Source organism: Pteropus alecto, unplaced genomic scaffold (assembly GCF_000325575.1).
Source record: "Pteropus alecto unplaced genomic scaffold, ASM32557v1 scaffold8, whole genome shotgun sequence".
Taxonomy (NCBI): Eukaryota; Metazoa; Chordata; class Mammalia; order Chiroptera; family Pteropodidae; genus Pteropus; species Pteropus alecto.
This window is the reverse complement of record NW_006494609.1, coordinates 17,016,462-17,032,042: the sequence shown is the minus strand read 5'-3', so window position 1 is coordinate 17,032,042 and position 15,581 is coordinate 17,016,462. Positions and strand designations below refer to the sequence as shown.

The following is a 15,581-nucleotide window of genomic DNA, read 5'->3' as shown; positions in this document are numbered from 1 at the left end:
TAGCTATGAACAATCATGCACCAATCTTTATGTAAACATATATTTTGATATCTCTTCAGTAAAAGTCTAAGAGTAGAATTACTGGATCACATAATAAGTGTGTCTTTTAACCTTATAAGAAACTGCCAAATTGTTGTCCAAAATGGTTGTACCGCTTTGCATTTCCACCAGAACTGTCTGAGAGTTCGGGAGGGCTGCGCCACATCCTCGCACACACTTGGTACTGTGAGCCTTTTCGATGTGGACATTACAGTGAGGCTAGGGATGGTCCCCCTTCCTCCAAGATACAGCTCTGGAATTTTCTTAGTCCCTTTCTCAGCCCCCTCCCTGTGGCTCCTGAATTTCTCCCTTGTCCCTTACTCAGCCCTCACCCTGTTCTGACCTCCAACTCTGGTGTGAGAAACAAGCCAAGGCCTGGAGACAAGATAGATGGCTTTGGGCAGTCCCTTCCCCTCTAGGCGACATGAAAAACAAGCCAAAACCAGGAGGCAAGATGGATAACCTTGGGACATCCCCTCACTTCCAGGATAAGGCTTCAGAGTCTTTCCCTTGTCCTTTGTTCAGCTGTAGCTAATCGTAATATCATTATAGTATCACCTGCATTGCAAGTACCACGTCTCCAGCCCCCGCCCCCAAGGAAAACAACAGCCCCTAATCCAGACAGCCCAGTGCAACTTGCTCTCCAAGTTTGCCTGCATTTTCGCTTTACTAAAACTCGCACTTCCCTGCTTGCTGTTTGTGTGTCCTTGAATTCTTTCCCGCAGCATAAGACAAGAACCTGGTTGCCAGAGCTTCGGGTCTGGGTCCTTCTTTGGCCTCCCACCCTGTGGAGCTCTCCAGCACCAATCGTGGGTGTGAAGCGGTATCGCCTCGTCTTTTTTTTTTTTCTCTCATTACTTTTCATTCGCGTTTCTCTAACGATTACTGATGTTAAGTATCTCTTCATTTGTATATCTTCTTTTGCGAAGTGTAGGTTCAACTCTTTTTCCCATTTTAAAATTAGTTGCCTAATTAGTTTTAAAGATTTCTTTGTATATTCTGAATACAAGTCTTTAGTTTTAAAGATTTCTTTGTATCTTCTGAATACAAGTCTTTAGTTTTAAAGATTTCTTTGTATGTTCTGGATACGAGTCTTTGTCAGGTATACGTAGTATAAATATGTTCTCCCAATCTGAGCTCTGCCTTTTATTTTCTCATAATATCTTTCAAGGTCCATAAGTTTTCAATTTTGATGAAGCCCAATATCTTAACTTTTTCTTTTATGGTTTGGATAAATCTTTTATGGTCTATCCCCAAATTACGAAGGTTTCCTTCTATACTTCCTTCAAAAATGTTATAGTTTTAGATTCTATGTTTAAGTTCATAATAAATTTTGAGTTAATTTTGTGTATAGTGCAAAATAAGAATTGAAGTTCAGTTTTTGTTTGTTTGTTTTAAATACAGATATCCAATCATTCTAGCAACCTTTTTAAAAAATACTATCCCATCACCATGGCTTTATCTTGGAGCATTTGTTGAAATTCAAATTGACCACGTATGTCGACATAGGCGACACAGTCTTGATTACTGCAGCTTTAAAGTAAGTATTGAATTAGTAACTTAGGTTCTCTAACTTTTCCTTTTTCAAAACGAGTTTGGCAATACTCAGTTCTGTGCATCTCACTATAAATTGCTATAAAAAGACTGCTGGAATTTTGATCAGGACTACACTGAATCTCTGGATCAATTTATAAAGAGCTGACATAACAATATGAAGTCTTCCAATCCATAAACATGATATATCTCTCCACTGTCAGAGCCCAAGACAGACCACCCCAAAATATCCCACAATGGCATGTTGCTTACTTTGAATTAAAGTGACTTGACAAGCAGCCAGTGCCTGAAGGGCACCTTGACCCTCCTCCGTCTCCTTAAATACAGGAAATAAATCTCCACTGTGAAAGGTGCCCCACCCCCGCCACATACTCCTGTGCCTGGAGACAAAGAGTCTGGATCAACAAGCCTTGTTGCCTCTTTTCTTAAGCAAGGAATTTACCTTGCTTAAATTCCTTACTAACAAGTACGCAAACTTTACTTATATTCCTTTTTAATGATCATTAATTTTTTTTCCTTTGTCCTGTCAATTTCTTCACAAATTTATTGTTTCTTTATCTAAAAAATATTAAAAAATGTCTGGCTCGATCATTTCTTTGAGCCTCATATTTTATGAGCTGACCATCTTATGATTCTCCTGCACACACGTTAGATTGGTTTTTCTCCTGTTAATCTAGTCTTGAGTCAATTTTATTGTTTTATTATTAGTCCAGCTATAAGAACTAACGAAGGAAGGAAGGGAGTTCTCCCTGTCCTGACAGCACTTAGGTCTTCCTTAACTTCTTTCAGGAACATTTTAAAGTTTTTAGTGTACATTTAGCACACTTTTGGTTAAATTTGTCCCTGAGCATTTCATGTTTCTGAAGTTATTGTAAATGCCAATTTTTAAATAGACTTTATTTTTTAAGTTTTAGGTTTTCAGAAATATCAAAAAGATAGTACAAAACCTTCTCATTTACTCCCTCACCCAGTTTCCCTCTTAATAACCTTACATTAGTGTGCTACACTTGCTGTAATTAATGAGCCAAGCGTGATACAGTATTAAATAAAACCCATAGTGTGTTCAGATTTTCTTAGTTTTTACTTAATGTCTGTTCCTGTCTCAGGAACATTACATTTACTAGTCAGGTCATCTTAGGTTCTCCTTGGCTGTGATGGTTTCTCAGCTTCTCTCTGTTTTTGAGGGGTACCGGTCAATTCTGTAGGATGCCCCTCTACTAGAATTGGTTTGATGCTTTTATTTTATATAATTAGACTAGGGTTATGGGTTTGAGGGAGGATGACAGAGGTATAGTGCCATTTTCATCACACTGTGTCAAGGGTACACACTATGATATTTTTATCACATTTTATCGCTTTAGGACTAATCACTAGAAATGGGATTTCTTTTTTCTTTTTTCTTTTTTTTTTTTTTTTTGAGTTACAGAGTACTTTAAAAATCTAGGATTCTTGATGAACTTTACCAAACTGCTTTCCAAAAGGGTCCCATTGATCTTCATCTCCACTAACAATGGATCCATCCATTGCAGTCTGTTTCCTTACTAGCATGCTCTTCCTATTTCCCCCAGTCTGTAGTACCCACATGGCCTTGCAGTGTTATAATGGATGACAGGCAAAAGTCACCAGACGATTAATGATGGGTTCTGTTAAGTAAAAAGGATTCAATTCGCCCTTCTGAGCTACGACTTTGATCTTTCTTCTCAGCTTTATTTAATACTTTTGTTCTCACACCCACTCCATCCTCCGACGTGGTCTGCTGTGGCTCCCGAAGATCCCAACACTCAAGTGTTCTTTATGACAGGTACTCTGTATGGATGTTACTCCATACCCTCTTCCCCTGTCAAAATTCTAGCATGTCTGAAGGTTCATCTCACATGACACAACTATCCTGAAGCCTGTCTTAAGTCTCACAAGTAGACAAAAATCTCTTCTCTATGTGGAACGCCTAAAATATTTTGAGACAGACATTTTGCTTCCATTTTCTCTTTATATATCAGATATGTAATTGATTGTGACTTTTTCCTCAGTCTGTATTTCATTAAGTAATAAATAATAAGTAATAACCACATTTTTCACACCAAGAAAACTAGGAGATATTTCATTCAATTTATAGTCTCTCTCCCCAAAATAATATTGAATACTTAAGATAGAATATTTTTCAAATATTTTAAGAAAAGTTTACCCTTACAAATATGTTTTTATTTAGGACTTTGGATGTTAAGTTTTAGGATTTGTAGATCATATAGCCTCCTAATTCTCAAGCTGACTTAAGAACTAGCAAAGTAAAAACTGAAGAAATTAATGCACATAATTAAAACTCTTAAAAAACAGTTCTGAATCAATATTCTTAATGATTTAGGCAAAGAAATTCCTTGGCAAGAATTACTACACGTTCATGAATAAATATTCTCATTTACAGCTGGGTGAGGTCATCTCCAAGAGGCCAGATGGGACCCTCCCAGGTTGGAAGAATGCCTTACAGGAATCTATAATCTTCTGCACCATTAGCTCCAAGCCGATTTTCTATACACATTTATAATGTTTAAAGGCACCTTATATAGGAAATAAAAACCTAAAACCCAAATGTTTCCTTAGTTATCACCTAAAGAACTCACTGCTTTGCTAAGATAAAAGTAATCAACAGTTTTATTATTTATAGACCTAACTTAAATGTTGACAATTTTAGTTCAACAATTTTGTTATTAAATCCTTTCAGATTTTTACAATACTCATAGCATACCTTGTAGAACTACTCTACATACTGTATGTGGATGTCAATGCTTTGATATTGGAAAGTTTTTCTCTTCTGGCAAATGAAAACATACTGTTTACAGAATAGCCAATGAATGTATATATTCTTCATGAGAATCAAAAGAAAACAAGAAGAGATAAGGAGAGAAAATACTCAAAACATATCTAAATGTAATGTAAAAAGGAGATATAACTAAACTTTTTAAAATCTCAGACCTTGAGTAGATTTGCTATTATTTACACTAAAAAGTTGCCATCGATCTATATTATAATTTTCAACCAATATTTCCAGAGCTAAAAGTTAAAAATATACTTACAGCCACTAGCAATTTTGAGCACTATATTCTTTCTTATTCATAACATAATTCTATGTTGTCATATAAAGCAGAAGTCAGCAAACTACAGCCTGTATGCCAAATCTTGCCCACTGCATGTTTTTGTTAGTAAAGTTTTATTGGAACACAGCCATACCTATTCATCACATATCGCCTACAGCTGCTTTTACTCTACAATGCCCCGAGTTGAGTAACTGGGCCAGAAACCCAGCTGGCCTGCAAAACCTAAAATATTTACCATCTGGCCCTTTACAGAAAAAGTCTGCTGACCCCTGGTATAAACTTTCGAATATATAATGAAGTAAAAGGTTTAGCTGCATATGATCCACATTAAAACTCTATTGTTTTTAACTTCCGTAAAATCACTGCAAAAAAATTGAGCCTCAGCAGGTCCTCAGATTATGGCAAAACCTAGCCTATCATTTTGTCCTTTTTCTCTTCCAAAAGTATTGCACTCTGAGTCTTGACACAGGGAAAACAGAATGGCATAGTCAAGTATTTTCTCGATTGCTAGGAAAAGGGTTATTTCCTAGAATTCGATAAAGATATAAATTTAGAAAAAAATGGGGTCTAGAAATTTAAAAATTGGTCATTTAAAGAGAATTATATTTTATTAAGTTGAGCAATTTTTGAAGAGCTCAGATTTCTACTTACCAGTTAGTGAAATGATAGATGTCTTTGTTAACCCTGAGACAGAAGATGTATATGCTGCCGTAGAACTTTTACTAGAAAAGAACATTATTAAGTTTAAAATATAAGAATGTGTTTGTTTCAATCCCAGTCATCCAGTACTTAGTCTTTTTAAACCTTTTTTTAATGCTTTCCTCTACTTCTTATAAGACATGCTTGCCCCTTTTCTCATTTTTTTTTTTTTTTTACATTCCATGCCTTACAACAATTACTTTGTCCATAACTTAAAAGCATTTCCTTAAGCTTTTGCTGCATTAGAATAACAGTCTTTTGATGCTCAGCCATGACAGGTAGGGAAATTCTGAATGAATGATATTTTCTTGGAAATAACTCATCTTTCGTTCTAATTTCTTTTGTCTATCAGGAGATCATCCTTTTGACTAGGAACTCTAGATAGATCTACTGATCATGTCCTAAAATAGAGCTGAAAATCTTGAATAAGCTATCTTTAATATAAGAAACACACTTTTGTTCCATATTATTTTTCTTGATAGAGCAATAAATACTTTTAAAGACTTTTATGTTTCCTTAAAATTACTGTGCTTGTCTATTGATATGCAGCTGTTATATACTACATGTGTATAACATATATAAAATATCATGTTCATTTAATTCACATTAATTCTCTCCTAATCGTAACTGTTTATAATTTTGTCTGCTGGGCCGAAGGGGAAGCTAGACCTTCGCTTACTGTCAGGAGAACTCTTGTTATGATCACTTTGCCACAGAAACATGCCAGTGGCTTCTTTATAGACAGAATATTAATAGAAAACGGATGTCCACATCCATTTAGCAAATGGGGCATGACTATACCCATTTAGCAGTCTAGCGGCATATGTGGCATAGTGCCATCTTTCTCTTAAAACCTTATATGGATTCCATGATGTTATTATGTAGTGTCATGGCAGCAGTCTGCACAGATTACCAGGAAACCTATCCTTATGCAAATTGGTAGACTATTTTTTAACATAAAATCTTTACAGAAGAAAACCTAAAAATGATTGACCTATTAAACAATCAAAATCAAACCTAATTTTTATAATGTTATTATTCACATAAAGATGTGTGACTATAAAATAAAAATTAAAATATGAACAGCTGACAGATCATACCTAGCACACTTGTCTAAGTTGCCATATTTTGCATGAAAGGCTTGATTATTAAAAGACTGGCTTCGAATCAATTTGGATTTCTTGATTTCTTTGCCTATAGTAATAAGCAGAAGAAAAATGCAACTGTTCAGTTCCTCTTTAGACGCCCCAACCCCATGTCCGCTCCAACTCCCACCATTTTCACTAAAACACAGATGGGTCTAGGCTCCCTTTCCTTAGTTTGAGCTGACTGGGGTATCTCTTACCCACACTGGCCTTTAGGAAGTACCAAAACAATGAATGGTAAGAGGAAAATGGTGCTCTAGAATCATATAGCTCATATAAGAGAGTGACTTTCCCCATAAGCGATTTTGTATAAAGGATAAAAGGAGACATGAAGAGTCGCTCCTTACTTGTCGATGGAGTACTGGAAGAGGGCCCGGGGACAGGGACGGGGATGCTCTTGGGCAGCGTTGTTGGTGTCTTCGTGTCTCTTCCTAAAACAAACTCTGCTTTAAGTGCTGTGATTTCCTCTGAGTTCTTATTACTCTCCATAAACACACAAGACAACACAGAAAATGTGAAACACTCTCCCTACCTAAGCAGCACTGTTTCCCAGATATTCTCACTTTACATATTTACATATTTCTATCTTAGTTATTCAGTGACCAATTTTACAATCTTTGTGCTGTTATCGAACTTGAAGTTTTCCTTTGAAGGGTCTGAATGTCAGCACTGACCCCCACCACCATTTATTCATGGATTCTTAACATGTACACCACATTAAGCAGACAGTTTCTGTCATCGACTTTTAAAAATAAAAGAAAAACAATTTTCGAAATAAAATTAACAACTCAGCATGGCCTTTCGGAATGCCAGGATGCAACATTAATTGTGTGACTTAGTGGTGAAGACATAGGAAAACTACTTACGTTTCTTTTCAAAGGTTTTATCGCTCATGGGCCGTCCATCATTTTGTTGCTTCTCTTTCTCTAATTGTTCCTATTATTAAAATAGTATCTTAGCATTAAAGGTAAGTGTAAATAGATTTAGAAAAGTGTTCTAATGAGAAAGTACTCTAAGCTTTAGAGATAAAAATATCATTCATGAAAATGCCTAAAAGAAGTACACAATTTTTTTTTCCAAAGTAGTGTCTAAAGAAATCTAGTTTCTTTCAGTTTTATGTTCTTTTCACCTCTACAGAATTGTGCCTTTGGACATATGTCAAGCTAAAACAAGGAGTTCAGTATCATTGTGATAATGAGCCTTTATTTTCTAGAAGGTATTTACAGATTCTCATTAGCAAAATATTTGTTACTGTTTGGTAAACGACAAAATAATCTTTTTCTTTAAGAAAACTGAGAGAAAAGGAAATGGTCTTTGGGATATTTTTTAAATGTTTTATTGAAATATAATACACATAGAGAAAGTACACAAATTATAAATGCAGAGCTCAATGAATTTTCCCAAAATGAACACACCTACATAGCCACACCAGCTCCCAGATCAGGATACAAAACATTACCAAAATTGAGGAGTCCCTCATCCCAATAGAATAAGAAGGCAAGAAAATCAATAAACATCTCAAGTTCTGAACAAGCTACATGTATAGAACACTACACTCAATAACTGGAGAACACGGATTCTTTTCAAGTGCACATGTAGATTAATGGAAAAGATGGAGAAAATAAACAAGATAAAAAAATTCCACATAGAATTCGACTGCATAAAAAAAGAACCAAATGAAAATTCTAAAACTGAAAATAAAACATGTAAAACTGGAAAATAAAATGTCATTAAGTGAGCTGGGCAATAATGTTATCTACTTTCTCTATCTTTTCCTCTATTACTTTGATCATATTAATCACACTTATCTTGAAGTCCTTGTCTGCTAACTCCAGTATCAGGTTCATCTATGGGTCTTTTTCTATTATCTGATTTTTCTCTTACATCATTCAGTGTGAAAAACTTTTAGAGCCTTCCTATTCTCTATAGCTTCTACCACTAGCAATCCTGAACTAGAAAGTGAAATTAAAAATTACAATACCATTTACAATGATGCTCCCCAAATGTAATATACCTAGATACAAATCTAACAAAAGACTTCCTTGAACTCTGCGCTTAACATTACCAAAATTACTGAGAAAAAAGTCAGGAAGTCTAAGTAACTAGAGTAATAGACAGTGTTCATGGATTAGAAGCCTCACAATGTTAAGATGGCAATTCTCCAAATTGATCAATCCTAATTAACACAATCCTCACAAAAATTCTCGTTGGCTTTTTATAAAAGTGGACAAACTGATTCTAAATGTTATCAGAATAAATTATGATGATGGACAGAAGTATGACCAAAAAAAGGTTACATAATGTATGATTAAATTTATATAAATTCTAGTTGCAAACTAATTTATAGTGACAGAAATTAGATTAGTAGTTTCTGGGGATGAGAGAAGAAGATATGAATCATAAGGGGCATGAGGAAATGTTTAGCATTTTGACTGTGGTGATGGTGTCACAGATATGTCCATATGTCAAAATTCATCAAGTCCTACAACTAAAATGTGTGGTTAATTATATATCAATAATACTTCAATAAACGTTTTTTTAAAAGCTTCTCAAATGTAGTTTTCCTTATAGTTCATAAAACAGCAGATTTAAAAAGATCAAGACTCTAGTCATTGAGGAAGAAAGAAGTGTGAAATTGAAAGAAATTATTAGCTTTAATGACAAAGCACTGTTAATATTAGTTAGAAAAGAATGTGTGTGTGCATGTGAAAACATACCATTTCCAAAAGAAGTAGTTCTTCTCTTTCTTTCTCTTGATCCAACAAATCTTTTTCATAAAACTTTTTCTGAAACTAAGTTTAAAGTTTAAAATGAAATTGTGAAACACTGATGGTAAGTATTTGCCAACATTTAAATATTCCTTGCAACATAAAAAGAATGTACTCACAGCATCCATAGACATTTCCATTCTGTCCAACTCTAACACAGTCTATAAAGAAAGTTTTTAAAATTATTCAACAGTAACTCAATTAAAGCAACCAATCATTTCTCAAAAACACTCCTTTTTTAATAGGGAAGTTCAAATAGGAGACTTTTGCACTATGCTGAGGACTAAATTAGAAACTTTTAAAGTTTCTACCAATTTTACACTGTATTTTTAATCGACCTGTGTATATTAATGCCAGGATCCATATAAACGTTAAAATTTTTTATCCTTAAGAAAATCAAGTCTAGACGAATATTTTAAATACTCAATATATGCCACTTAACTAATTTCTAATAACTCCCAGTGGTACTCGTCTGAATTTTCAAAAATAGAAATAACTTTTGAATTTTTAAAAAATCTTTTAGCTGAATATATATGAAGGAATCTATCATTTGGTTTCAAATTCTTAATTCCTTTCCTTTCCACAGAAACTTTGATCATATGACACTCGAACCAATAGAAGAGACTGAATTCTGAAAGCATTCTCTCAATTAAGTATTTGTCTTTCAGAATACACTAGTCTGAAACAAATTATTTTGATCAGACAATGGTCCACCTACCCCAGGGTTCTGTCCCCAACAGAGGACAGTACTTCTCTGCAGGAGTAACTGAACTGGCCAAAATAAAGCGCCTCTACATATTCACACGCCACAGCTAGCCACTGCCAACATATTATCTGACGTTGAAATTTATGGAAATTCAAAAATTTATGCCATGAAATATCCCTTTTAAATAAAGTTACTTCCCATCTTACAAAACTGACTGGAGAACTGTATTCCATTTTTAACCTGACGCTTTGTGTAACTTCCTCAAAGTTTCCCATACCACGCCTGGGGTTGGCTATGTCATACTACAGAATTTTCATGGGAGAGATTGACTTTGTACTTAAAATAAGAGCTGTTAGTCTACGGCCACACCACCTTGAACAAGCCCAATCCTGTCTGATCTTGGAAACTAAGCAGGGTCAAGCCTGGTTAGTACTTGGAAGGGAGACCACCTAGGAAGACCAGGTGCTATAGGCATAAAAAATAAAAAATAAGGGATTGTAAGCTGAATGTCCTTGCAATCTGTGAGGTCAACCAAGGGTTGCCTCGCCTAAAAAAATAAAAAATAAAAAAGAGCTGTGCTCCGGAATAATCTATTATAGGTTAGTAATCCATTAGTTTAATTATATCTGTGCCTATTTATGGGGTTAGCTAATAAATTCCATCAGAAAAGTAATAAGTCCTCTCATGCTTATTATTTTAACAAGTTAACTGCATTGCCTAAGCTTCTATAATTAAATGGCAAGGTCAGAGATACCTGGTAGAAAAGAGAGAGAGATAGAGAGAGAGAGAGAGAGAGAGAGAGAGAGAGAGAGAGAGAGAGAGAGAGAGAGAGTATGTGTGTGCGTGCATGTGTGTGTGTGTGTTTTAGACGCATGTCCAGACTCTGGGTATTTATGTTATTTCAGGTGATGAAAGAGGAATTCATATATCAGTAAAATGAAATTATACTAATTAATACTAAGTCATCAAATCGTTTTTTTTAAAAGTTCCTCATGTGACATCTGGCAATGATTTCTAGAAAAAAAAAAACAAAGAATTTTTCCCCCTCATATCAATGTCACATATTTAAGACATTAATAAGTTGCTTTCTCTCATTACAAATAAATGCTCAAAACTATGTATCCTGAAGTTCACAGATTCATAAAAGCAATCACTTTAACTTAATCTTATAAAAACATACATTCAGCAAAAAAGAGTTTTTGAAGACTAAACTATTTTAAGGTTTGACTTCACGAACGAAAATTTTTTACTGTTTTAGTTAGTTTTCCAATATTCCCAAACAACCCATATAATGACATATCACATACTAAAACAAAACAAAAACCATAAGACACAATATAACATTATTGAAAAAAAGCATGCATTCCCAGGAGGAGACCTACATTCTAGTACTGTTTCCACCACTTAGTGATACGATCTTGAGCAGACACTTAATACCTCTAGATCTAGAACTTCTGTAAAGTCAGACAGACACTGAATTAACTCGGAGGGCCCTTCCATGGCTCAATGTCTATCAAATGTGACTTTCCTGATTTTACCAACAAAGTTTTCCCGGATTATAATCGCTTATAAATAAAGTCTGATTAATGAAGTACTTATTATTAGTTGAACAGTATTTACTGAGCTCCTAAAATGGGCCCAGCTCTCTCTCATGGGGCTTGTCTGACTAGTAATAAAAGAGGAACGTCTAAGTGCCAACTTTCACATCCAACTGTAGCACATGTTGACCAAATCAGTTACTAATTCTTCCTACTCTAGCAAGGATCTAAATATCTTAACGTACTGCCATCTAATCGCGCTAAAATAGTGAAGATATGATCAAGACTATCTTAATGCGAGAAATGTCAATGCTGAGAGTGGTACTTACTCTCTTCACCATAGCCAGCACGTCTTTATCCTTTTCCTGACACAGGAGTTTTCTCACACACATCTCTAACTGCTGAAGCAGGTGCTTGTCTGCAGGGATCTTCAGAGTAGATTTTACTTTGGGTAACAAGTAGCAAAGCTTCATTCTATAATAAATTGAATAGTATTTACTTTTAAATAAATTTCTCATTTAAATTTAATAAAGAATGATGGTAACATGAAGCTAAAAGAAAATAGAAGCTTTAGATAGCCTGGGAGTTTATTTATTAGGCAACAAATGTTTATGGAGTGTCTATTAGGAGTCAAACATTCATTATCCTGGGTGCTGAGATGCAACAGTGAATAAAACCATCAAAATGCTCTGCTCAGACTAAGGGAAATGTCTGTCAGATAGTGGTACGTGCTGTAGAGAAAAATAAAGCAGGGCAAGAAGACAAGGCAGTACCAGAGGAGGGGAGTTAGAATTTAAAAGCAGGTGGTCAGAGAGGGTTTCAGGGAAGGTTTCATTGAAAGGACAACCTTTGCTTAAGCAAAGATGTTAAAAAAAAATAAAAAGGGAATAAGCCGTGTGAATATCTGGACAAATGTCTTATAGGGGGAGCTTGCTTAGGTGTTGCCCCAAATTAGCAAATTGGTTCAAACTAGCAAACTGGCTACAGTGGATACAATGGAGCAAAAGTGAGATTAAGCAGATCTCAGAGTGACAGAAGGAGGCCAGCTCGTCTAGGGCCTTGCAGGCCACTGTTTGAAAAATGGCTTTTATTTTAAGTGCAATGAGAAGCCGTGGGGGGTTTGAGCAGAGGAGTGCGATGATTTGACTTAAAGTATCATCTGGTTACTGTGTTGAGATTAGACCACAGGTGGTCAAAGACATAGAAGGGAAACGATAGAGGAGACTCAACAATTCAGGCATGAAGTGATGGTGGCTTGAACCAGAGTGGCAGCAGTGGAGGTGGCGAGGAGTGGTTGGATTCTGAATATATTTCGCAGGCAGCAGGATGTACTGAGGGACTCGGGGTGGAAGGACAGAAAGGACCTGAGCACGTGGGAAGATGAGCTGGTTATTCACTGAGTTGGTGAGGACCACAGGAGTAAGTGCGGATGAGGAAGGTGGGGTCTCCTTTTGGTCAGATTAGCCTGGGGTGCCCACTAGGTGGTCAACGGAAATGCTAAATGGGCAGCTGGCGCAGTGAGCCTTCTGTCCAGGGTGGATGTACAGAGTCAGGAATCCCCAGCATACAGATGATTTGTAAGCCAGAGGTACAGTTTGAGACAAAGAGATAAAAGGACAGAGTCTTTTATCTCTTAACTAGGCTGATAAGGAAGCGACAAGCAGCCTGAAGAATGCCAAGAGACAGAGGACAGCCAGAAAATCTTCCCAGGTGGGGGCAGTTCAGAGGAATGATCTCTGTGCTGAGCTCACACTCCACTGCTTGCCAGGGCTGGTTTTAGAGAGGGATGCTAGGCAGCTGTCTCTGTTATGGCTGCTGTATTCATTTATTCATCCGAGTGCTCTCCAGATATTAATTTTACTTCTATGCCAAACCTTGTGACAGCTAAGTCCTATGCATAGAGGCTCTCTCGGTTAAGAGGCTTCAGTTAAGAATTCTTCTTACACAACAAAATTTGCTTTTTATTCAGCCCAAAAGAGAAAAGCTCCTCCCCTAGAATTTTCAGCTCTGTAAATAGCTATAAAGGTCTCAAACTCATTTAGACCTCACCACCGATACTGCTAAGCCTGGCGACGTGTTCTCTAATTAAGTGGTCTCAATTCCCCCAAAGGGATTTTTTTTTTTCATTTCCCGCAGCTCAGAGGGAAGACTCTTTTGAATACCAATAGTCTTTTCCAGCTTTGACATTCTCCAGACTCAGTGAATTTAAATTTTAAACATTCACTTAAGAAAAACAAAAACAGTCTACGCACACTTCATTCTCTACAACCCAAGGCAGGTCTGGAAAGCATTCAGCAGAAGCTACACAAACTATAGTAATGATTTATCCCCATGAGACTCCTGGGCCCATGAGATTCTAAGGATTTTGAGGTTAGAGACCACACCTTTCTAGTAAACTAAACTCTCTTTGTATGTTATCTCTGGTATTTGCTCCTCACAACATACAAATGAGGGGCTCAGGAAATGGATGCACAGGGAGGCTTTGTAACTTGCCCAAAGACACACAGCTAGTGTAGAGCTGGAAATCGGCTCTGGCACTGTGGCCCCAGAAACACTCTCCTAACCCGCGTGATCCTACCACCCTCACCTGTGAGGGCTTCGTTCTATCTGCACATCTCCACAGCATTGCACAAAGGCTTTTGTAACCAAGGCTGATTAGTATATGGTGTTGCTGGACCCATTTCTCTGGCTGGCAGCTGCCCAGGCAGGAAGTAGGAACCAAGACAAACTGTTATATAATGATCTCTTGCCCCCTAAGTCACCAAAATTCACAGAGTGATATTCAATTAATCTTCATTTGGTTTTTTAAATGACAGGTTGCTTTCTCGTAGAGTCAATATGTTATTAGTTACATCGACCAAAGTAGACTGGATTTCATTTTCTTTCAAATGACTTTTCTCAACTGTTTCATAAATGATAAATCATCACTTAGAAGTTGTTTTTCTAGAGTCACAACTTCAATTTGCAAAATGTTAACGATATGATCTGATTCATTAGTTATTTAGTGAGAGCTAAATTCTAAAGAATTATCAACAACTTCTCTAAATTTACTTTAAATCTCAAGTCAAGGAAACCTCACCTCTCATTTATATAGCACAGAGAAGGTACTCGAAATGCTGAAGCCAATGCAATTACGCTTTCTATACTTTCTCACGCTAAAAATGCAAAATGAAAACAAACTTCCAGATTTGTTCCCCTTAAACTATGCTCACAAATTCTTAGGTTGAATTTCCCAACACCTTTTGACAATTCTTCTTCGTACATTTTCTCTCAACGGCAACAATATCAGTCTAAGCTTTGACATTTCTTCCCGTTAATAATTATTATAATATTGCCTACAATTCATGTCAGTTGTGTACAAAAGATGCGCCTATGTCACACAGCAGGAGTGTGGCTCGCACGTGAAAACTCAGCAGGGAGCTCTCAAGTTCTGTGCAGGGAAATCTCGGCCACCTGACTTTGAGTGTGTCTCTCCCTCTTACAGATCTGAGGTCCTCAAGTTTGGAACAGAGACACGGGACACTGAGCACAGAACACAGAAATCTCATGGCTGAGGGTTTAAAATTCTTTTCAACTCATTATGCAATGGATAAATAACTCTCAAGAAATAGTATGTGTGTACTTACTGCCACTCAACTATACACGTCAAAATGCTAAATTTTATGTTATGCACATTTTACCACAATTAAAAAGAACAATAATATGCTTATTTTGAGAGAAAAAAGGCAAAATATATTTATTCTTTTTTTTTCAATTTCTAAGCAAGCCATTTTCAGGCCTGTTCTATTTAATCTAACGGTTAATTAATCAACTCCAATTAACATCTGGATTTCAAAAATGTGAAACAGCTGAACATTGGGAAAGGCAAGACAAAGACTTCAAAGCAGTCCTACTTCTTTGAATAAATGGGGCCGTAAAAATTAACAGATCTTCTCCTGGCTAACTCTGAACTATTTTTCCTTTAGTCTTAAAAAACAGATACATTAAGAATATCCACTCAACCTTTTCTTGATGCCAGTGTGTGTTATCCAAGTAGCCAGAGA

At 36.2% G+C, this 15,581-nt stretch overlaps 1 protein-coding gene and 1 pseudogene across 3 annotated transcripts in view; one reads left to right on the top strand and one right to left on the bottom strand.

The window, feature by feature from the left end:
- PPP4R4 (protein phosphatase 4 regulatory subunit 4) overlaps positions 1-15,581 on the bottom strand; it is an 82,439-nt gene that overhangs the window by 4,205 nt on the left and 62,653 nt on the right. For 2 of the 3 annotated variants that reach the window (XM_025042153.1, XM_006925556.2), the window contains 7 exons: positions 11,868-12,012; positions 9,414-9,455; positions 9,244-9,318; positions 7,393-7,462; positions 6,874-6,957; positions 6,482-6,575; positions 5,334-5,404 (listed from right to left, as the gene is read on the bottom strand). In XM_025042153.1, the coding sequence (XP_024897921.1) occupies positions 5,334-5,404; positions 6,482-6,575; positions 6,874-6,957; positions 7,393-7,462; positions 9,244-9,318; positions 9,414-9,455; positions 11,868-12,012 (581 nt within the window). The remainder of the gene's footprint in view (positions 1-5,333; positions 5,405-6,481; positions 6,576-6,873; positions 6,958-7,392; positions 7,463-9,243; positions 9,319-9,413; positions 9,456-11,867; positions 12,013-15,581) is intronic. The other variant, XM_025042152.1, reaches the window with a different exon arrangement.
- LOC112473814 lies at positions 10,356-10,474 on the top strand (annotated as a pseudogene).